This window comes from Ascaphus truei, chromosome 5, assembly GCF_040206685.1.
Source record: "Ascaphus truei isolate aAscTru1 chromosome 5, aAscTru1.hap1, whole genome shotgun sequence".
NCBI lineage: Eukaryota > Metazoa > Chordata > Amphibia > Anura > Ascaphidae > Ascaphus > Ascaphus truei.
The window spans coordinates 300,918,546-300,942,687 of NC_134487.1; the positions used below are offsets into that span (position 1 = coordinate 300,918,546).

General features: G+C 43.2%; 1 protein-coding gene and 1 long non-coding RNA gene across 16 annotated transcripts in view; one reads left to right on the forward strand and one right to left on the reverse strand.

Moving 5' to 3' along the window:
* Positions 1 to 24,142, forward strand: part of C2CD5 (C2 calcium dependent domain containing 5) — a 68,664-nt gene that overhangs the window by 27,560 nt on the left and 16,962 nt on the right. For 9 of the 15 annotated variants that reach the window (XM_075602897.1, XM_075602898.1, XM_075602902.1 and 6 more), the window contains 13 exons: positions 1,713 to 1,827; positions 3,359 to 3,544; positions 7,248 to 7,439; positions 8,844 to 9,030; positions 10,293 to 10,457; positions 11,707 to 11,844; positions 12,631 to 12,694; positions 15,493 to 15,554; positions 16,209 to 16,307; positions 17,346 to 17,435; positions 17,806 to 17,893; positions 19,248 to 19,334; positions 24,025 to 24,075. In XM_075602897.1, the coding sequence (XP_075459012.1) occupies positions 1,713 to 1,827; positions 3,359 to 3,544; positions 7,248 to 7,439; positions 8,844 to 9,030; positions 10,293 to 10,457; positions 11,707 to 11,844; positions 12,631 to 12,694; positions 15,493 to 15,554; positions 16,209 to 16,307; positions 17,346 to 17,435; positions 17,806 to 17,893; positions 19,248 to 19,334; positions 24,025 to 24,075 (1,524 nt within the window). The remainder of the gene's footprint in view (positions 1 to 1,712; positions 1,828 to 3,358; positions 3,545 to 7,247; positions 7,440 to 8,843; positions 9,031 to 10,292; positions 10,458 to 11,706; positions 11,845 to 12,630; positions 12,695 to 15,492; positions 15,555 to 16,208; positions 16,308 to 17,345; positions 17,436 to 17,805; positions 17,894 to 19,247; positions 19,335 to 24,024; positions 24,076 to 24,142) is intronic. The other 6 variants (XM_075602901.1, XM_075602903.1, XM_075602904.1 and 3 more) reach the window with 1 other exon arrangement.
* The window catches only part of LOC142496271 (uncharacterized), a 37,389-nt gene continuing 24,009 nt past the window's right edge, over positions 10,763 to 24,142 (reverse strand). Inside the window, exons 2-3 of the long non-coding RNA XR_012801931.1 lie at positions 12,575 to 12,729; positions 10,763 to 10,792 (exon numbers count right to left, since the gene is read on the reverse strand). This is a non-coding gene — a long non-coding RNA (uncharacterized LOC142496271). The remainder of the gene's footprint in view (positions 10,793 to 12,574; positions 12,730 to 24,142) is intronic.

Consider the following 24,142-nt stretch of genomic DNA (forward strand, 5'->3'; position numbering starts at 1 on the left):
TAACTGTGAGGGGGGGGGATGTTTTTTCTTCGTTTACAGATAAATTATTTATCAGAGTTTAGATAATCATTTTTATTTGTAAAGGGTTTTGTACCTTTTCCCTTTAAAAAGTAAGTGTCGGTGTGTGTGTCACACTAAAACGCAAGGTTTCAGTACTAAAAATATTTCTCTAACATTATTATAAATAATATTTTGCCTGGAAGTAATACATTGCGTTACCTCTCGTTTTCAAGAACAGGCAGTCCTCGGTATCCGACGTTCCTCTTACTGACGAACGTGTTATCCGACGGCGCACAATGCCGCCTCGGGACGCATTGTCCGACGCCGTATTTGCGTATCCGACGATCACCGCCGCCGATTAACATTGGACCCGCTTTCCGACAGTCCTTAAACGACAGCGGTTTGCGGGACGCATTCCGTCGGATAACCGAGGACCCACTGTATGTCCTGGGCACAGAGTTATGATACATAGTTACATTAAATGAACAAAAGTGGTATATTCAATTTACAGACATTTCATGGACAGTTAGAGATAATGATTATGGGCATATGTAACAGTTACAGACGAGATTAAAATGTGACATAGCTGAAACTTGCTTATGCAGGAGGCGGTTTTGAGTCTCAGGTAGACTGTTCCAGTTGTGGGGTGCAGAGAAGGTAAGAGAAGGAGGAGCGGCTGGATTGTTTGTTGAACCCTAGGACCATGAACAGTCTTTTGGAGTCAGATCTCAGTTGATGAGAGCTGTGTGTGAGGAGCTTGTTCAGATTTAAATGCAAGACAGGAAAAATATACTTTGCGTCTGGACTCGAGTGATGACCAATCTAGTTCTTGGAGCATTTCACAGTGGTGTGTATTATAGTTACATTGTTGGATAAAGTGGCATATTGAGTTGTAGAGGGTGTCTTGTTGGCTAAGGTGCGTTTGGGGTGCTGTACCATATTCTATGTCCCCATAATATATAATTGGCATTAGCATCTGCTGTGTGATGTGCCAGATTGAAAAACCAGATTGAAGTACGTGTCCAAGGTCAGTGAAGCTAGGGCTGTGTGCATATTAGATCGTGTCATCCGCATACATGTACATTGAAGCTCCCTTACAAGCTGTAGGTAGATAAGACTGAAATTGGGTGACATGCAGGGGGGTTGGAGTAAGATCTCTAGATAGTCAAGTATTGGGATCTACTGTACCCAATAGGTAGGAGTGAAACCAGTTTAAAGCATGTTCCCCCCTATTCCAGAGAATTGAAGTTTGTTTAACAAGATAACATGATCAACAGTATCAAAAACCTGTGCAAAATGTAGGAATATTGCGCCAGTAAATTGTGCCAGGTCCATTCCACACTGGATCTCATTGCAGTTTTAAGAGGGTAGTTACTGTGGAGTGTGTTGGGTGGAAGCCAAATTAAAGTTGGACAAATGAGAACTTCAGAGATTAAAAAAAAAAAGAACTGGTAATCTATATTCAGAAGTGATAATCTCTTAAAATAATGAGAGGAGTAGAAATTATCTTAGTTGCTGGCGCAATTACTGTAAGTAATGTCTAGATGGCAATGACCGGAATCTCCAGGACAACAAGATACCACATTTACCAAAGTAAATATGAGACGGCATCATGAAGAATTGCTGCCCAAATGTTGCTGGAATTAATGAACGGCTCGCACTTAATTGCAAGACAGTCTCATAATAATTGCATTCATGGTTTGTTTTTTCAGATGAACCGGAAACGCGAGATGCCTGGTGGGCAGAGATCAGACAAGAGATAAAATCTCATGCTAAAGCACTGGGGTGTCATGCTGTAGTAGGCTACAGTGAGTCAACCAGTATTTGGTAAGTTGGTATGAGACTGATCTGAAGGTCCATATGTTAAAATAACGAGGTGACTGTCATACTGCTGAAAATAGTATGGGTATAATGGGTCTATGTAAACTAAAATAAGCCCAAACTGTGTCCTTGGGGAAGCTATTTCGGCAATAAAACCAAAGTCCGAAAGCTTGGTTTAAGTGTTATGTCCTTTGAGCTGAGTATTGGGCGTCCCCTTGAGAACCTTGCCATACTCCTGAGGATAGCAGAGTTTCTATTGGATTCAATGGTCGTGTTGTCGTACAGTACGTCAGAATTCCCGGGCATACCTCAAAAAAAGGGGAACGGTTAAAGCAGCAGGTCCCCTACCAGACGCTCATTTCTATTTACAGGATGGGGTCCCCAGAGCGGAGCTGCTCTATTTGGGGAGCTTTGGGGACCTCGGGGTTCCCAAGATACTTAGCAGTAAAGGTACCATCGCTGTTTCTTGGGCTTTAAGTGTCCCACGTCACAGGGGTCAGTAGATGACGATGAGGCTTCCTATCGGCCCGTGTGACCCAGGAGATTCAAACCACCATTTTATTTACCGTAGAGGTGACTGGAACGTTGGTACCTTTACCGGTAAGTGTTCTCCAGAGGTGAAAATAGCATAGTTCAGTTTGAGATAATCCCAAGTTCCCACCCTATAAATAAACAGGGGGAAGGGGGTAAAAAAAAAAAAAAAAACACTTGCAGCCGAAATTGCTGCCCGATGCCCGTGACATCTGCATGGGAACTGAGGGACACAGAAGTACTGAGGCTTTCTGGCTGAGCACTGTCACAAACCAAGATAATGTGATATTTCAAAGTCACTGCATCTCAGAGATTCCAGCAGGTGTAGGGCCCCTTAACGAGGCCGCAATATCCGCGCTGGAAGTAAATCTGTTTCCTCGCAGTGCAGCAACAGGTCAGGCTTTCAAGATATCCCTGCTTAAGTACAGGTGGCTCAGTTGAAGACACTGCCACCTGTGCTGAAGCAGGGATATCCTGAAAGCCTGACATGCTGGTAGCTCTTGAGGACTGGAGTTGAATATCCCTGATATGCTGAGCGCTTCTGAAGCCATTTCTGTTTGTCTCCTTATTAGGCTACGGCCCCGCTGTCTGCGCTGCGCGTGTGCCTGCCAGGCTGGCGGCGTGGGCAGCTCTGATCCCCGGTCTGCAGGGGGAAAGAGGGGGAGGCGTGGCGGGGGGTGGGCATGACATCACGACGTCACCCGGCAGGTTCACCCTCATTGGCTGAATCGCCGGGGGGCGTGGCTACCGCGCTTGTCGCCAGTATTGAGCTAAATTTTCCTGTCTTCTGGAAAAACTGGGCGCGCAGCGCGGCGGCGGCCACCCCTTGTAGTGGGCCCGGCCCCATTGAGGGGCGGCTCTTGTCCCTGCGGCGGGCGCTGCAGCGGGGACCTGGCCTTATGTTGCCGCCTCAAATGACAATGATTGTTGCCTATGCTTTGAACTGCAGTTGCAAAGGAAATGCACATTTGAAGTAACGCTTTGTCTTGTCCCGTTTCCTTTGCAGTGAAGAAGTCTGTATTTTGTCTGCCTCTGGTACAGCAGCTGCACTGAACCCTAGATTCCTGCAGGATGCCACCACCGAATGCTGTTTGGAACAAAGGTTGTCTTGGCAGCCTGGCTTCTTAATAGGGTCAGAGAAGGGAGAGGTTGATTTTTGCCTTCAGAGCCAGGATAGTTCTTCTCTATTAGGGTAGGTCACACTGTTATAGACCAGGGTGCAGGACAACCACTTAACAACCACTTTAACTAACAACAACAGAGGTAACTGATCTCTGTGCTGAGTCAAACAACCCTTCTTTTGTTGTTAATACTCCATCAGGTAACATTTAAAGGGGCAGTCTCACCGACAATCTAACAGCAGTGACATGCTAAGAACTTTATTAATAACTTTATATCAAATAGTTTTTCTCCCTATGGGATTCAGAGCGTGTCACAGTTACAGTATAGCGCGCTGTACATGGTAATGTTACGGTCGCTGCCCAGGTGAGCTTACACTCTGTTTTTGGTACCTCAGGCACAGGGAGATAAAGTGACTTTGCTTAAGGTCACAAGGGGCTGACATCGGGAATTGAACTACAGTGGCCTCCCCTGGTTCAGTGTCTTTACTCGCTGAGCCGCTTCTCCTCAGGAACATGATTAGGGCCTAAAACAATCAGACAGGCATACAGACGTATTGTGAGATATATATTTGTTATATTCCTGTAATAACCAAGTGCTCTAAGAGGGGGATTAACATCTAAACGTAATGTTGAAAGGGCAATTCCCCCTAGGACCGAAGGGAACTAATGCCAGTGACATGTTTAAGGGGCTACATCTGGGTGTTTAATGTGGTTATTTACCCAAATTGCACACCAATAAGTATTTTAAAATATTATTTTAACGTTTAGACAGGTGAAACAGGAGTATCCTGGAAGGGCAGTGCTGCAGAGGCAATGTAGAGGCACAATGCGTGCCATGATAATTCAGCACTTCTTGATAGATGAATCAGGAGAATATTATCACATACTGTACACAAACCGCGGCTATAACTGATAAAGTGAGTACCCCTGATGGGTTAAAGTCCTATGAGAGAATTAGCAAACCTGACAGTTGTAGACAGGCTGTAAAATCCCCTCTCAATAAACAGACTGGTGACGACCTGCCCGTATTGCAGATAAGATTGATGAAGTAGATGAGCACTCCCAGCTTGGTGGTGTAATTGCGTGCACCAGCACGAAACGCGTTGGAGATTCTTTTGCCCGTTTGTTGGGTCCGTATGCCACTTAATTAGTGGTTGTTTGAATCTTTTTGTCCCTCGGCCCATTGCTGCAGTGCACGGCTATTTTTCATGAAACATTGGATGTTTTCTTTTCCTTATGTTAACGTTTAAATGTTGGTTGAGGATGAAAAAAGAGAATTTCTTGATTGATTAAACATTCCCCCAATTAGAAGCCCCTAAGAAATTCAAGATGATTCATTTTATTAAGATGTAAAGTAGCCACATCTTTGATTTTAACATTTAGATTTGTATAGCAAAGGTTATTCAAATGTTATGTTCCAAAAGGTTTGTTTTCTTGCACCTTTGCTATTTGCGCATTAAAGCTGCAGTTCAAGCTGCCGTTTAAAAATAAATGTGCATCAATACAATCTGCACACTGACAAGTGATTAGCTAAATTGCAGATCAATCCGCTCTGTAATCCAGCGGTGGGGGGGCGGTATTTTTCTCGGGGGGCGCGGGCGGTTGCAGAGGCTCCGCACTCTTCCCCAAGGCATTTAAATTAAATGCCGGGGGATCACGTGAGGCCTCTGCAACGCTATACTTACCAAGATTCAGGCGCTCTGACGCTGCGTCAAATGACGCCGCGTCAAATGACGCCGTGGGGTCATGTGATGTCACACACATCAAATGATGCCGCGGGTGACGTAACGTCACGTGACCCTGCAGCAACATTTCACACAGGTGTAAGGTAAGGAGGGGCGGGCGCTAGCATCCAGGCAGGGAAGACAGGGGGGCGCAGCAGCAAACGTTTGCGCTCCCCTGCTCTAATCTATCGCTTTGCTCCGGGTTATTTAATTCAGTTTTTGCTGCAAAACAGTACCCACAATGCAAAGTTCAGTGGGGAAGATCATGCGACCAGTCAGTTACTAGATACAATTGGTGCACTGCTAGAGAGAGGGCGGGGCTCAAGAGCCAGAGCCTGTTTCAGAAGAGGAAGGGGATGTGACTTTGTAAATGGTTTCTATAAAACAAAAATGCTTGTTACATTAGAATACATTAAAATGTCTCATTGTCTCATAGTACAGAAGTGATTTATTTAAAAAAAATCACATCTAGGATATTGCTTGGTCTGCAACTTTAATAGATTCACTTTGAATTCAGGATTGTGTAGGATAGGGAGTAACGGTTTAGTGGGTAAAACAAGAAAAGTATACTCATTTTTCACAGGATATAAAAAGTAAAATGTTTACTTTAAGAGGGATTAAAAAATTCTAAGGAAGCTGTTTATGTTGATAAATTGTATAAATGTATTATTTCTGTCCACTTCATGGGACTGCCCATTTAAATAGTAACCCCGCACAGACAGAAATGTTTATCTTACTGATCGCAATCCAAAATATAACAGCACACACTTTCACTTTTCTATGTACTATAAACTAACAGACTTTGAAAAGCATATTCTTTAGACTGCAGCATGCAATGGAATTGATATTTATGATTGTTCTAATCTAGATTCCATAACCGCATCACACGTTGAAATATTGTTTTAGATACAGTATGCCGATACGTTAAAGATATTATATAATTGTTGTTATTTTGATCAACTACCAGAAAAAAAGTGCTTAAAATGCAGTGTATTGATATCCCAACACACAGCCGTTGCTTAGAACCATGATAAATACTGCCACAGCCCAACAAATCAGTCATTTGGATTCCATTCATCCTTCCTTTATACCTTTATGAACATCACATCTTACCTTTTGATATGAATCCATAGATACTGCTTTTAACCTTCAGTTGTTAGTTCCACATGCTTACATTGATCTAATATATGTAGGATTACAGATCCCCTGCTTGTTTTGATGCTTCAAAGATGATTTAAATAAATTGCTCATTTTTTATGAAACACGTTCATGCAGAATTCTTGCACCTTCCACTGATCCAAACGTACCTTGGACGAGTGGAGTGATTTAAATCCAGACACTTAAATAAAGAAAACCTTTAGTTAGATTATTGATCTGAATGGGTTTTTTTCCATTTGGATTACATTTATGTACAGTATATGCCTATTTTGCTAGCACAATATAAAACATGCCCTTTCCGACACGGTAGAGCCTTTACACTAAATTTCCTGGATATTTTTAAGATAACATCGACTTACATTTTAACATTGTGGTTTATTAGTTTAAAAGTATGTTACAAAATGGGTTTATTCTCTAAAATATATTTTAGCTGTTTGAACAAAAAGCAATTTTTTTACACCATTTCAGCAATTCTGGCTTCCGATCACGTTACCGTATTGTACTTCTTGGTTTACACTACTGAATGAGTATTAAACCAGCCTCGTACTATGTGCTGTGTTTTCGATGGACTGTACGGGACCCAATTTGTTGTACAAAATCTATGCTATATTTTAAAGGAATTAGCTAATCGGTAAACATCTATCTGTCAAAAACGTGCCTTTGAATAACAAAACACTAACATTTTGGTAACATTTAGTTGCACGGAGTGCTCTGTTAGTAATATATTTGTTTGGTGGTTTTTGGCAACATTTCTTTCTGCCAACTGCAAATGTCAAACAACTTGCGCCAAGGTTTCACCCACCTCTTCCGGACCATGCGGGATGTAAGCGAGCCCAAGTCAGAAGCGCATTGTAATTCTGCTTTTATTTTCTTCTGCAAATATTTTTTTTAGGGCTGAAGAGTCTTCGCCATCAACATGTTCTTTTTGTCACATACCTTATGATGAACTGAATATGCCCTTCCCAGCTCACCTCACTTTCTGCTGCAGCTGTCGAAAGCAAAAAGTTCCAGATGTTCTCTTCACCACTATAGATCTGCCCTTCGACGCCCCAGTTACGGGGAAAGGTTGTCTTATTCAAGCAAGGTGTGTATACCTGTTAGTTACTCTGCTAGGGTGTGTATGTAACTCTATGGGCATATTATGGCCAGCCGGTATGTATCCTCCTTGGATATCACCTGTGGTGTCCCACAAGGCTCTGTTCTGGGGCCCCTACTCTTCTCAATGTTCATCAATGATCTTCCCACAGCTTGTAAGGAAGCGTCAATACACAAGTGTGCAGATGACACAATCCTATATGCACACAGCCATAGCCTCTCTGACCTTCAACACATACTTCAGTCTGACTTTTTGAGACTCGAAAAATGGATTTCCCAAAACAAACTGTTTTTAAACACTGACAAGACTGTAACAATGGTATTTGGGACCAAGACTACATTTTTAAAGCTTCCAGTGACTGAGCTCCTGATTAGAACCAACGCTAACACCACCCTAACACCTGTCACTAGTTTTAAATACCTGGGCATATGGTTTGACTCCCACTTAACATTCGGAATGCACATTGATACCCTGTCATCCAAAACCTATGCCAAACTCGGTGTACTTTACAGGAACAAATCCTCCCTAAGTCTGCTGGTCACCGCTTTAGTACCGCAGCAATCTGTAGAAATTAGGCCATGCGCAATTACTTTTCTATAGTTTAGGATATGGAGCACGCATATACTGTGTGTGTTTAGGGCATTTTTACGGTAAGGGACTGCGCATTATAGGATTCATTAGTAGAATCCACACTAAGTCATTTTGATAAAAAAAAAAAATTTGATAAAAAATATTTCAAATATATGTAACTATTAACACGCTAACGTTTTAATGGCAACAGATTATCAGACATTAATCACGGCCACACACGGGATTTTACACTAAATGTGACTATTGTATGTGCACCTTGACTTGTGATCCTTATAAGTTCCTATTACTGGAACTGTCTACCGGAGACTCTCACATCCACCACCAATCTAAGTTCTTTCAAAACTAAGGCTGTCTCACATTTTAATCTGGTATGTAACTGTTTCATACGCCTATAATATATATTTTCCCTAACGGTGCATGCAATGTCTTGTATATAATGTATACCCTGCTCATTATGTAACTGTATTTGTAAACGTGTATTATTTGTCTTAACTCTGTGCCCAGGACATACTTGAAAACGAGAGGTAACCCTCGATGTATTACTTCCTGGTAAAATATTTTATAAATAAATAAATATTAGGCGTTGTGGAAGACTTTATTCCCAGATCCAGCAGATTTGGTTCTATTTATTGGCGTAACGGAAAACTACTAATGTGGGGAAAGGCAAACGGCAGCTATGAGCGCTACTTATTATTAAATGATCCTTATGATTGCATTAAACCCAACTTAATGGTTTAACAGCGCAGCAATGTTGTAGATAACCTTTATTCTGTTTTTTTTGGGGTTTTTTCCCCTGAAAAGGTTATGTCGTCTCAAAAAGAAAGCACAAGCTGAAGCGAATGCAACATCCATCAGCAACCTGCTGCCATTCATGGAGTACGAGCTGCATACTCAGCTAATGAATAAATTGAAACTAAAATGCATGAACGCCTTGTTCGGCCTGAGGATTCAGATCACAGTGGGTGAAAACATGTTGCTGGGATTGGCAGTAAGTAGCGTTACCGAAGAAGAACTTGTGTTATTGAACAACAGGCATAGGGATCACATGCTCGAGACATTGTGAACTTACTGTAGAACAGGGGGGTTCAACCTTTTTTTTGGTTAGGGAACACTAGCATTATATTGTGAAATTCTGGGGAACCCCAAGACTCTTCTCCCCCCCCCCCCCCCCTGTTTCTTACCCTGCCCTCCGTCTTCCTCTCTTACATCCCGTCTTTCTTCCCCTCTCACACTGTCCCCCCGTCAGTCCTCCTTCCCCTCTTTCTCTCTCTTACACTCCCCCCTTTCCCTCTTACACTCCCCCCTTTCCCTCTTACACTCCCCCCTTTCTCTCTCTCTTACACCCCCTCCCTTTCACACACCCTCCCTCTCTCTTACATTCCCCCCCTCTCTCGATCCTTCTTGCACTCCTCCTCACTCTCTCATGCCCTCTCCCCCTCTCTTACACACCATACTCTGCTCTGCCAGGCCTAGGATGTTTAACACCTTGAAAAACAGAGGCAGCCGTATCAGAGGAGACACACACCTGGGAGATACTGGAGCGGAACCCAGGCAGGATTACAGAGCACAGCAGAGAGAGAGAAAGATAGTCTGTTCCGCAGGTCCCGGTTCGGTCGGAAGTTGGACCAGACTTCCGGCACAGACAGGAGGAGGGAGGTGAATGATTGCAGTGCATGCTGGGGAGCCGCCACCGCTGGGCCCGGGACAGTTGTCCCAACTCTCACTCCCCGTCGGCCGCGGTACCCTTGAGGGGAACCCGCGAAACCCCGGCTGAAAATCACTCCCGTAGAAGGACGCATTCAAACTCGTTAACAACATCGTTATAAATGAAAGACTTAAGCCACTTGAAACATTTGTGTTGCTTTTTGGGCTGTTTTCTCACAGACATATTTAAGCATGTCACTTTAAAATACATGCAGTTTGAAAGTAAGGCCTTGATGGCAAACAATTTAGGGTTTTTCTGATATTCCATTTGCCTCTTTTCTACTGCAGGAGTCTGCAACACAAAGGGTTAATAGTCTCCTTCACAACATTTTAGTAAAGATATTTTTCAAATATGATTAAATGGTATATATTACAGAGTTCTTTTAGGTGTGGGCTCGATTTGAATAGGGTTAAGTTGTATTATCTGAAACTGTACATCCTTTGCCAAGAACATGGTTTCATTTCCAATGTATTACAATATGTATGTATATGTATACATGTGTATATATTGGACAGGATAGTGTTTAATTGTTATTGTTGCGTTAGTCTGCCACAGGTGTGTATCTGACGGCATTGCCGATTTCCGGAGGGATTCAGATTGCTGGGAAGACGCCCAGCGATTTGTCTTATGATCCAAACATTTCTCATATGCAGAAAAAGATCAATGAGACCATTGCTAAAAACAAGGAGCTATACGAAATAAATCCTCCTGTAAGTAAGAAGATAAGGATTTCATTAAAACATTTTTTTTTTTGTTGTTTTTTTTTTTTATTAAAACGTTTGCAGCATTTCATGTGACTTAAATTTACGGTGCGGAAAATGATCTTGTAGATGAACATTCTGACCTGTATACGGATGTCCTGCTAACCGTAAACTCTGGCTTAAACTTACTCCAATACTGAACCTTGTCACTTCTACATGATGTTTTGCGTGGCGCTTATTTCTACTGCTATTTATACAGGATTAGGGCTCCTCGGGAGCTAAAGCTTGGGTGATGTTCAAGGCAAGAAGTCCCAGCACCTTCCAAGGCCCCACTTGGCAACATGCTAGAATTGCAGTAAAGGGAAAGCATTATAGTCTCTCATTTTAGCATTTGTTTCACAATTGGAGATCCGCTTCAGATCTGCACGTTAATGATATGATGAATAAAACGTCATACTATTTTGAGTCTCCCGCCCCCTTTTTTTAAAAATAATTTTTTACGCTTCAGATTTCAGCCTGAAAGATTAACCTCACGCGTTACATAGTATAAATAATACAATACACACTGTTTGCACCAGAGACTTTGAGGCACATGTATCACGTACCAGGAAGAGTTACTGGGCTTTGGCTTCCATTGAAATGTATGGGAGTTGGCACGGAACCGGTGCGATAACACATGCCGGGGCTTGATAAATGTGCCGCCTAATTACTTTTTGGGATTTGACATTCAGAGCTGCCACTTCCCCCTTAGTATATAATGACAGAAAACACACACAGATCTGTATTGCAATCGAAGCCTTTTTTGCTGTACATTACAGACGTCTTTTAACTGTCACTCACCAGTTGTTGCCTAGCAACACCTACCCCCCTCTCCCCGTTATCTTTTGCGCCGTTTTTTTTTGCTATAAATAGTGTGGCCCTTGGCATGTTAAGTTACCGCTGAAGAAAGTCCCTCTGAGGACTGAAACGTCGGGATATGTCAGGATATATCTGCATGATGGACTGACCTTTTTGAAGATCACATTTTTCACACATTGTGCAATGTAACGTAACTACAACCTATTTGTTTACTTTTTGCTACAATTTGGCGATCACAATTCCGGCAACGAGTTTTCTGGGTTTAAAAACCATGTTTCAAATGGTTCAATTGCAAATGGCACAATCTGTGCGGCTCCCCAGAGACCGCGTACATTCAGTGCACATACGTATGGTTTTGTATTTCTATGGAAAATGTAAGATGGTGTCATTGTTATTGTAGGAGATATTGGAGGAAACCATCGGATCTCCCATTCCTGAGCCAAGGCAGCGGAAGTTTTGTAGATCGTATTCTGAAAGCTCGGATGAAGTTACAGAACTGGACCTCTCCCATGGCAAAAAGGATGCCTTTGTCTTGGAGGTACAGCTGGATCTTTTTGTCTTTAAAGCTGCAGTTCAGTCTTTGTTTTTTTTAATTTATTTTTTTATTTCAATAGTTTCATGTGTGCAATCTCTAATTACCTAAAGAACTGTATAGCTGCCGGTCAATTCGTTCTCCATGTATTGATAGGTCGAAATTTGGTGACATAATTAGTGAAGGGATCTGTTTATAATCTGCTTGTCTGTCAGTGGAAGCTCATGAATATTCATGAGCACTCCTGCACTGGCATGTGCTAGAGGGAGGGCAGGGCTGACAAGGGGTGTGCCAGGGCTTGTGACAGGACATGAAGGGGCAGTGCCTTAGCAAATGGCTGTTAAAATAGAATACAAGAAAATTGGTCTTTCAAAGTTGTTGTTTTTTTAAATAGAAAATGCTAAAAGTATTTTTTCTTACTACAGGAGTGATTTATTAAAAAAAAACACATGCAGGATATTGACTGAACTGCAGCTTTAAGTGGCTAGAAGTAAATAATGTAACCATTTCTTATCTGGGCTGTTCATATAAATTTTACATACACCAGACAGTTCACATTAAACACACATACTATATATAGGACTAACTATATATAAGACTGTGGCTGCTTCCGATGAGTTCCCGATATTATCTCCTCTACTCTCTGCTGGAATCAGATGGGTAAAACTCCAAATGACGTGGCTGTAAAGAGGAAATGTACGTAATTGTAAGAGGCAACGCACAGTTAAATATTTACCTCCTTGTATTCCTTTTTTATGATTGCTTTTCTCCGCCTGTTACGATTGCTTTCAGATTGATGATACAGACGCCATGGAAGATGTACATTCACTATTGACCGACGTGCCGCCACCTCCAGGTGATTTTCAACCACATTTCCTAGTCTCATTTTGTCTATATTTTGTATAAAAAGAATAAGAGGTCAAATGCCAATGTGTCTAAAAATCACAGATGCAAATCCAATGACTGATGTACAGAGGAACGCCAGAGTCTTCCTGCTGCTGCTGCTGAAAGGAGGTCACCCAGAGCGAGACTTTTTTCTATAGTGTAGGACAGGCGCGGCCAACTCCAGTCCTCAAGAACCACCAACCGGTCAGATTTTAAGGATATCCCTGCTTCAGCACAGATTGATTGAGCTACCTGTGCTGAAGCAGGGATATCATGAAAAACTTGCCAGTTTGGTGGCCCTTGAGGATTGGAGTTGGCCAGTCGTTGACTGAGCCACCTGTGCTGAAGCCTGGATATCCTTAAAACCTGACCTGTTGGTGGCCTTTGAGGACTGGAGTTGGCCATCCCTGGTGTAGGATATGGAGAACGCATATAATATGTGAGGGGATTTTTACGGTAAGGGACGGAGCATTACGGGATTCCAATTGATAGAATCCGCAGTAAGTTATTTTGATTGAAAAAAATATTTAATAAGTGTGTACAATAAACTAACATTTTAATGGCAACACATTAGTCACCGTGTAATTTGGCCTGTGTGCACTTCAAAAAAACCTACCAATGTGCGGAAAGACAAACTCCAGCTATTGGTTGCTGCACATTATTAAATAAAACGTATGGTGGTTGATTGAATTAAATCCAGCTTTTGCATCCCAGCTGTTATGAGCTAGATTTATACATTGCTACATCTCAGGCTGAGTCCAGGGTGACTCAGCCCGTGCGGAGGCGCGCTGAGGCTGAGGGAAAGTGGGTGCTTTCCGTGGCCTTGGTTGGCGTGTCGGGGGGCGGGCCAGTGACGTCACTGAGCTTGTTCGCCCTCATTGGGCGAACCGCTCACGTGACCGGCCCTGCGCTCCCATGAGAGCGAAAAATGTAAAATTTTCATAAGACTTACGCTTCCGCAAACGTGCGGAAGCGTAAGTCTTATGAAAATTTTACATTTTTCGCTCTCATGGGAGCGCAGGGCCGGTCACGTGAGCGGTTCGCCCAATGAGGGCGAACAAGCTCAGTGACGTCACTGGCCCGCCCCCCGACACGCCAACCAAGTGAGCCCCTGCTAAAGCCGTTCCCATTGCGGCTGCAGGGGCTCACTGCCGAGCAGCAGCGCGCCTCAGCACATGCCCGAGGCCTCGTGCTGAGTCCCCGCTGGCGCCGAGCTCGCTGATCTTGGCGCGGTTACCTGTGTGTATATGTATGTGTATATGTGTTTATATGTATATATATATATAATATATATATATATATATATATATATATATATAATGTGTGTATATGTGTATATGTGTATATATGTATATATATGTATATATATGTATATATATGTATATATATGTATATATATGTATATACAGGTAAACCCAGTTATAGCGCGGTCCTCGGGGTCCACCCCGAGACCACCGCATTAGTAACGGTGTCGCGCTAATTTTTTAAAAAATGGCCGCCGCGCGCCTGATCGGGAGGGAGTGAGGAGGGAAGGAAGGAAGAGGTCTGCACAACATGCGGGCCGCATGCGGCCGGTCTGGCCTCTCTGTGCGGCCCGCAATGACTCTGGCCGGGCGCCAGTTAATTAAATAAATAAATTTAAAAAAAGTTTTAAAAAATGGCGGCGATTCATCCCTCCTCCCTCCCTCTCCCTCCCAGCCCCCTCCTTCTCCCTCCCAGCCCTCTCCCTCCCAGCCCTCTCCCTCCCAGCCCCCAGGTTTTGCGGTGCGCGGTAGCAGGCTGCCGGAGAGGTCAGAGCATGCAGGGGGGGGGCTTAGTACCGGGGAGAGAGGATGTGCTGAGCTGATCTAAAACGTGTGTGTGTGTGGGGGGGGGGGGGGGGGTGTTAAAATGGCGGCTGAAGGACAAAAGATGTTAAATCCAGCAACGAAAGGGTTAACCAGCAATAGGCCAGGCAGTAAGCTGCAGGTACCCTTGGGCAGGAGAAGGGTTTAAAGGGATGCCTCAGGCAGGGCTGTACATGACAAGTGAGATAATCCTAAAAAAAATGTTAAATTTAAAAAAAACCAAACTTTTTTAAACAGGAGCCACGGGTCGCGTTATAACGCTGTTTACCTGTGTATATATATATATATATATGTATGTATATATATGTGTATATGTATGTATGTATGTTCCGGCTCACGCGATGCGCGCAAATGTGCGGGCACACACGCTCGGTGCTTTAATAAACACATTTTTTAAACTTTCCTGCTTGCTCGATAGCCCGCAATGCGCCCTCCCCCCTCCTCCCCCCCACGTGCGCGCCCGCAAGTTGCAGGACACCCGGCCGTGAGCGCGCTCAGCGCCAGCGGGGACAAAGCTGTACTGTTGCTGATCGTTTTATTATCGCGCCTCACAGCCTGGAGGTGCAATTTACACTCTGTACTTGGCTTTTTGTTTTCTAAAAGCAAACCAGGAACATGCATGCCAAATTCATAGCTACACCAAGATATTGCTATTAAAGTACTGAACAATAAATGTATGACTAAATTGCTATTATCCCACTTTAATGTTAACCTGGAAAGTAACTCAGACCGGCATTAAGCTGTTATGGATATCAATATGAATCAATACCGATCTGATTTTAAACTAGAAACAGGGTACGTATTTCCCAGTGACCATTAGGCTTCCCAGCTTGCTTGTCCTTGAACCATCTACTTTTAACCTGTTACGTTGCATTGTGCTTTTTCAGATGTGCTACTAAATACATAATGTATTTCTCTTTAGGGTTTTACAGCTGTAACACAGAAGTTATGCCTGGTGTAAATAACTGGACATCAGATATACAGGTAACTGGAAAACAACTCGCTAGTACTGCACGTTAGGGATCAGTAATATCAAATACGTCAGACAGAGATATATTATAACTTCTTTCACACTTGTAATAATTTTGTAATGCTGAGCTCACACTGGCTGTGGATTAGACCAGGGATGCGCAACCTGGGGGTGCAAGATTTTTTTTTGGGGGGGGGTGGTGCGGAGGTTACCAAGGCCCCGCGCTCTTCCCCACAGCATTTAAATTAAATGCCAGGGAGCGCGCGGGACTTCTGTAACTTACTTACCTTCGGGAGACGAAGCGGCCATGGCAACGACCGGCAAATGACACAGCGGGGTGACATGACATGACCCCGCGGCGTCATTTGACACCAGTTCCTAGGTAAGGAGGGGCGCAAGCACTGGGGCTGAGCAGGCAGGGGGTGCAGCGCAGAAAGTTTGCGCACACCTGGATTAGATAACATATTTAGTAGTTTGAGGTGGCTATTCCAGCCTTTGTCCTAATACAGCATAAAAAATGTGCCCTAAACGAAAGAAGTTTAAAGCACATTTCCGATAAACTGCGATATTTTAGTGGTGTGGCTCGTGTATTTTTTTATTTGTATAGCGCCATTAATGTACATAGCGCTGTGATGCAATTACTTGTCTTTGTGCTGTTTCTTCTTTAGATGTTCTCCTCGGTCCGAGTTATCCGACTAAACAATATCAACCTGACCAATCAAATCCTTAATAAGAATTTTAATGATCTCTGTGAGAATCTATTGAAGGTAAGCGTCTGATTCCTCCCAGTTACCTGCCGGTCGGGGCACCCCTAGCACATGTCACAGTGGCTTGAATAGATTTCAAAAGGTGGAGGGAGAGACTGTTGCAATAGTATTGTAACGTATTAAAATAAAGTATTAAAGCTGACGTACACCCAGTACACGCTGTCTGTGACTTTGTATAGGTGACCGTTTCTCGCCGTACTTTGTTTAGTTATATTAGAACAAATAAAGCCCTGCCATCCTTTCTCTTGCTTGTATATTATTGATAATGGACCAAATATCCACATGATGCATGTTTCAAGTCACTTGCACATTACCAATGTAAATTGCACCGATTGCTGATTCTCTGCCGTCTCAGAATACATGAAATGCTACTTTGCAATGAGGTATTCTGGTCATTACCCTCCCAAATTTCAATCCCTTCACTTTGTGGCAGGCTTTTGGTGTTAGAAGATAAATGATTGCTGTTTTCCAACTTTACATTATTGATTAGGGAGGTGATTAGAGAGAGGCATTTTTGTAAATTTTTGCTGAAGCTCGCAAAGCTGAGAAATGTGCCTTTTTGGCGAAAAATTAAAAAATGTAGCTAAACATTACAAAGTTTGAAAATAAATTGACAATTTGCAGGTTACGTGCGGTTATAAACATTAATATTTGTGCAAATCTCAAACATCGTAATTGGCAACGTTTTCAGTACTGTGACCTTTTGGAAAATTCCCCCAAATGAGTGTAACACACTTGAAGTTATTCGCAGATATATGGAGTCTGCCAGGGTCACGTTTAATAGCAGAGAATGTGTGTTCTGCACAAATCATTGTGTTTGTGAGAAACACGAGAAGGAATAAGCCCCTGTTTAGTATCCTGCAAAGCCACTTTCCCACGCTGGAGAAGTTTTTAGTCCCATTTATTTCAATGGAGCTGACCTCCAGTATTGAGAATCGCCTTCAGCGCACACTGAATTGGGGCCTAACGGCTCCGGTTTTTATTGTTCTGTCTTTATCGAATGAAACTGTGACACGGACAAATGTTTATGATCTGCAGAGTCTTTATTTCAAATTGCGCTCGATGATCCCCTGCTGCCTCTGCCACGTTAATTTCATAGTCGCCGTGCCGGAGGATGAATCCGTGCAGGTAAGTAAGCCGCTTCCTATTGGGGTGACCATGATTTGATACGTTTGTCTGCTAAGGCAATCATTATGGATTCCACGTGACATCTAGTATGCCAGGGGTGTTCAGTCCGTAAGGGCTGCCAACAGGTCAGGTTTTCAGGATAGCCCTGCTTCAGCACAGGTAGCTCAGTCATGGACTGAGCCACCTGTGCTGAAGCAGGGCTATCCTGAAAACCCGGCCTGCTGATGGCCCTTGAGGACTGGAGTTGGTCACCCCTGTAGTATGCTATGATTTTAATACACCGGTAATGTGTTTCTGTAATATAAAGTCCACCTAAATTCTGAGTTATTAATGGAATTAATCCCATCCAGCTGCATCTGCTTGTTTCCAGGTTGCAGTCACAGCTGTCGCAATATCCTTTGACAAACAGCATGCATTACAAACCAGTAAAAGCCGGGTAGAGAAAACGCAGCAGAGAGGTAATCGCCTGACTACTTTTGGGCTTGTGCAATGAATTTAGAAATACTTTATATAACCTGAGACTAAAGACCACAAGCCACAAAATAATATATATTTCCATCTGTGCGCAGGTTTCATGTGCGCGGAGCGTTCGATAATCCTCGTAGGTTGTTTCTTCAAGCCAAGTGTTAATGACTTTGTAACATCACACTGGTCCTGGGGAAAAGTAGATTTGACTTAGGTTGTGATGCCTTTTAGTGGACCAACATCTTTTTCGTACTGGATATTATAGTGTACGCTTGAAAAAGAAACACCTGGGCACTGTAATTTCATCAATAAAAAAAAATCTTATTTTGGCCCGCTGAAAGCTAGCAAACTGAATGTAGCGATGCTCAGGTCCTGGGAGAAGTACAATGTCATTGTGCTTCAAAGGCTGCGTCCATAGAGGAACGCGCTAGCTTCCTCGGTGCAGCGCGCACACCTGCAGCAGGAGATATATCCTGTCCTGCAGGCAGAGGCGACAGGGAGGCGTGTCGGAGGCGCGGTCGTGACATCACGGAGCTGTTTCGCCCTCATTGGGCAAACCGCTCACATGACTGGCCGTCACGTGGGAAATACAAACCTGTTTGCATCGCGAAGCGCCGGTCTCCCCGTAGCGCATGTGCACACGATAGCGCACGCACTATGCACTGATACATTGTAGTCCTAGTGTTTGTTTCAGTCTCCTGCACGATGGGCGTAGCCTTAAGGGGTATGCAGTAAGGAATTTAGAGGAGGAAACTGCAGTCTTGCAAAACAATGTAATGAAGCCAAAGAAAACCAATGTTTCGGCTGCTACATGCAATGGGGCTACAGCTGGGCTGAACTTTAGTCCTCCTCAACATTCCTTACTGCATGTTCCTGTATAAGAACGCGCAGGAAGGCCCCTTTGAGCAGGAGCACCAGTATTATTCCTGATCTCATTATCCTATACAGGTGTGCCTGGGGAAACCTCATTTTGCTTCTTAGGGGTAATCATTCTGTATAGAGAGAATACTCAGCACTCAAGCTTAGGTGCTATTTTAAGGAAACGTGTCTGCAATGTTGGCGTGATCATGTCAATGTTTATACGTGTTACATGTTGAGAAACCGTTCCTTTACTTCTGTCTGGCAAACCTGTCTGCCAGGGTGGTTGGTGTTTGAGCGTATATACTGTGCATGGCAACTTGGGCTAAAGGTCGATCACTGCTTGATCTGCCGGCTGTTTCAGGGGAGACGTAAAGGGGCGTTTATTCCGTATTCAATAAAAAGCCACTTACTGGATTGTGCACCTGGGGGGCTGCGGGCTCTGTACAGGTGAATGGGTTCTGAACGTGTGATCTTTTATTTCTCAAGCCTCCACCGACACGGATGATCCGCTTCAGTTCCCCCTGGAGATGTGTTCTGATTCTCCAGCTTTCATGCCCTTCTCACCAGCGAAAGGTTAGTTTACATGCAGATAATGAAAGTATATTTACCATGTCGTGCTAAAGAGGATCAGGTCCCTCATTACCATGTGTGTCTGTCTGTGCATGTTTGTCCGTATTTGGTATGTAACTGTTTATGTAATTTACATCTCTATACCCTTATTGTACCGCGCTGCAGATTATGTTTGCGCTTTAAAAATAAACAATAATAAAGACATATAATTTTTCAGGTACAAATCATTGCCCAGTTGAGCCGGGCAACCCAAGTTTTTGGTGCTGAGGGAGATCAGGTTACTCACCGTCACAAGAACCCAACACTGGGATTCATACTATTGTCTCTAGCATCAATGGCATTACCACTGGGTAACTCCTTACGTTCAAAGTTTAATTGTTGGTGCAAAGTTTATATTGGAGGCTGCTGCTGTGAATAACCGGCCTACGGGTTGCTATGCAAGTGAAGCGGTTTAGCTTTGGGTGCAGGGATATGTATCTTATAAATCTCGTGGATATATTTGTCCGGGAGAATAATATGAGCGAAAGCATTGACCTCCATGCAAAGCCACCATGTTTTTAGGAGCTCGTGTCACCGCTTTGGGAGACCCCACAATCGGTTTTCTTTTTATCACTAAAGTTTAAAATACAAAAACAAAACGGCAGAGATTACTGCGTTAACATTTGGAGGGCGGGGGTCCGTCAGCACCACAGTACCACTGGACCTCCGGCACGCCCCAGTCCAATCATCCACTGGTAAAGGAGCCAGTGCATATGACGTACCTGGTACATCAGAAGGGGCTATGTCGGGCCACATTTGTCATTTCAGGCACTGTGATGGTTACTGACTCTTCTGTAGGTTATAGAAGTGATTATCATAACTGTATAAAATGTTGGCATGATCATATCAAACGCAGCTTTATAGTAATATCCTCTTATTATCAGTCCTTTGTGCCTAGTTAAAATATGCTCGCAAAAGCGACACTCCAACCTTCTTATGTACATAGTCTTGCAAAGCTTGTAAGTTCAATATAGTATTCTTATTTATTTTTATTTAAAAAAAAAAAAATCTTACCTGGCAAGTGCCATTGTGAAAAGAGAGCTGGTCATGTGAGCCAATCAGATGCAGGTCACTGACTGGATCCCGTCACTGATTCGCTCATCAGGAATACTCCATACAGCATCCATTGCACCTGGGCAATAAACTCCTCTGTACCTGGGAGTCCTGGTTATAAGAAATCAGCAGCTCTGTGGGACTTGGGCCGCGGTTAAGATGCGCGTGCTCGTGCTTGGCGCGATCAAACACATTGCGACAATGTGTTTGACCCGCATGCGCACGCCCGTGAGTGCTCCGCGCTCAGCTGCTTGGTGAGATAAATTCTTTTCAATTTGTCGCGCTTGCCCTGGTCACGTGCGCGGTTCATCCAATGAGGGCAAAATGCTTACGTGATGTCACGGGCACGCCCCCATGCGCGCGCAGCTATGCTGTACACAAATCGCTCCCAGCCTGGCCGCGGCCTCATAGTGGGCGCGCAACTGAGCGCATTGCGCTGCGCACGCCTGTCACTCGAGCGATTTCTGCTCTTTGAGATTGCGCGACAGGGTGGCGTGGCGGGGCCGTGACGTCACATGAGCAATTCGCCCTCATTGGCTGAACCACGCACGTGACCCGGGCGTTGCGCGGCAAAGACAGAATTATTTGTCTTCTCCAGAATCGCGGCCTCTTAGACGAGAGGCTTATTGCCCGCGCCGTCGCTGCCACTATAAACGCGGCATTAGAAATCAAAGGGATGGAACGACGAATGAAAGTATTCCTAGGGAACCGATCCCACAATGCTCACAAATCCAATCTCTTTACCTTACAGCGCCCGGAATCCGTTGGGATTTCTGGATACCATTAAAAAAAACAGGCCTTGCGTACATACTGTGTAATAAAACAATGTTTGGTATTCTTCAACAGATGAAAATTACTAAGGAAATAAAGGGAAATTCTGGCAATTAAAGCAGCAATTTCCCATCATGTATTTATTAGTTTTTTTGCGGCATTAGAACCGCCGGAAGGATTCTCCTGAGCTGAACAGCGCTACAGTTAACTCCACAGGCCCCGCCTGGTTTGAGGAGACTGAACGGTTTAATTGCCAATGTTTTCTGACCCTTTAGGGGAATCAAAATGGCCACCAAATCTCGCAGGTCTTGCGAGCCAATAGAAAGCTGCAGCATCATCAGATTGATAACGTTGTGGCTTCCAAGATACAAAATGGCTGCATTGCTGCTTTTAATTCACAACAAAATCGAGTCTCCTTCAAATGAGAAAATGTTTGGAAGTGTAAAGTTGTGGGGTCACTAACCCATAACGCTGACCTTGTTTGCTTTGGCATTTCTTTTTGGAACCGTATTAAAAATCTTGTATATGACATTGAAATGTAGGTAGGTCAGAAATTCTCATTTACCCGATAATTCTACCAACGCAGGAAAGATATGTCATGTCCTCTAATTCACCCCTGCTCTTACCAGTACAGTAGCAATTCGAGACTTCCACATACAGTACTTTTGTTTTGTTACAGATGGCTGTGTAAAGCCTGGAGGGACTGATTCATAGACTTGTCTGACAAAGCAGCTTAGCCTATATTCTAGTCTATTCTTGGCAATTCTATTTCCATCTGACCAGATACTGTTATTCTGTAGCAGTCTGCTCGCTGCTTCCTGATATCTTATGCTTCTACTGAAACTAAATCCTGGACGGCAACATACAGTAGATGAGCATGCTTCAAAACACGTCCTTTATAGTTATGTCCTGCTTGTTTTGAGATCGTTTAGCTCGGTTAGTGTATTATTTGAGGAGTTTTTATTTAGGAAAGTGATCACAACAGATCAGACCAAAGTCCGTATCAGAAGAATTTGGGTCAATTGTAAAAGTTTAAAATAACTGTTGCTTTCCCTATGTACTAAACTCTCTTATACATCATACCGTGTTCTTTATTTTTTAAACTTCGAATTATTCTGATTATCTTCTATCATACTTCCCATAACAACTTTAATACAATTACTGTAATTGTTGGTTGAAGATTGCAGGGGTTATTGATTCTTTAAAAAAAAATAAAAGAAAATTATTTTAAGGAATAAGTTAAAACCCTTTTGTATCTGATTAAATGAAATTAACTTTTGAGAATCCTTCCATGCCCCACTGATTTTCAGTAGTATTGTTTGTCGTTGATATTAAAACTAAAACAGACCAGTTGAATTTGCAGACTTTGTAGTTTGTACATAATAATTTGTTATAGCCCAAAGTTATTGAAGCAATAAATGAACAAAGAAAAGGTTTTATTTTTCAATTGAATATCACAGATTGCAACTTCCTTGAAGGAGTGACACACGCAATATCGTACATGTGTTTTTTTAAATAAATCAGTTCTGTAGTATTAGATAATACTTACTATCTTTTTTTTTTAAATGTTGTTTTTTTGTGAGTTTTAATATAATGAGCATCCTTTGATGTCTATAGCAGGTTTAGCCCACCTCTCCAGCAGTGCAAGATCTTTGCAACACTTTCCTGTTTGTGATCATTTGTTGCCAATATTCCCAGCAGTTTGTGCTGCAAACTATAACATTAGATAATGTTATCGTTGTGATATCAGGATACATTGAAGCTGCGGAGTTACACTGACTGAAGGATTGAGTTGAAACGAAACGAAAGGCGGCCATTTAATGAACCCTGGGAAGCAGGATTTTGCTGATCAGTCACTTGGATTGCCTCTTTAAGCTTCTTGACCAATTCAATTTTAGAAAATCGTTTGAAAGCCTCTCCTCTCCAGAATGTGTCTACCAATAGAGCACTCAGCCTGCCTGTATATAGTACAACTGGGGAGTTTGGGGGCTATCCAGTTCTAATAACCAGGTAACTATTGGGATACAGGCACCATATACTGTACTTGGCAAATGAATGGTCACCAGTATATGCGCTTTCAGTTCTATGGAAGGATCACATACACGGGAAGTTGTTTGTTACTTTGGTACCAATGCACAAGTTGGGAGGCTTACGGTTTTCATTAATCCGGTGCTACCAAACCGGTGGAAATACCTAAAAGTGAGTGTTTATTTGATTGGTGCTAAATACAATGTAATGTCTTAAAGAAAATAAATTCTGCCCTAGCCGTTGTATGGAATCGGTGCCCGTCCTGCTTGTTCTTTAGAGGCTGTATTTTATTGATGACGACTTTATGAAACATACTTCACATGTAGCTCGGTACAGGAAAATTCCATTTCCCAAAAGCTTGCCCTGCACGTCACGAGTCCTGGCACACTGCTGGCCCTTACAGTGTACCCTGTACTGTGTGTACCCTGTACTGTGTGTACCCTGTACTGTGTCAGGCTGCTTTACTTCTCTCTTGGCATGACGAGACCACAGCTCTGTTTTGATTGCGATAGAAGGGGTGTAACTTGCTCTTCTGCTTCTGATGGCATGTGGCAGGCTAGTGCCATGTGATCTCTACCCCAGGGTGCCAGGGGTGTCCTGGCAAAGACGGGGTTAAATTAAAATGCATACATTTTTTGCCAATTTGTGCCTTTCAGTGCATAAAAAAAATTTGCATTCATTTAAATATCAAGTCTAAGCAAAGAACTATTGAAGAAAAATGGTACCAGAATAGTTCTGCCCACATCACTACCAACGGCTCCGCAAATATACAGCAATAAACGACTCTAATTTGTATCCGCAGAGCTCCTGGAACGGGCCGGCTCCCAGACGGGCGTCGTTGCCGCTCAGCGAGGTAAGTGTAGCAAATTTCTAACCGCTTATAATCTCCACGATTCTTTTCTTTTCATGTACAGATAGTT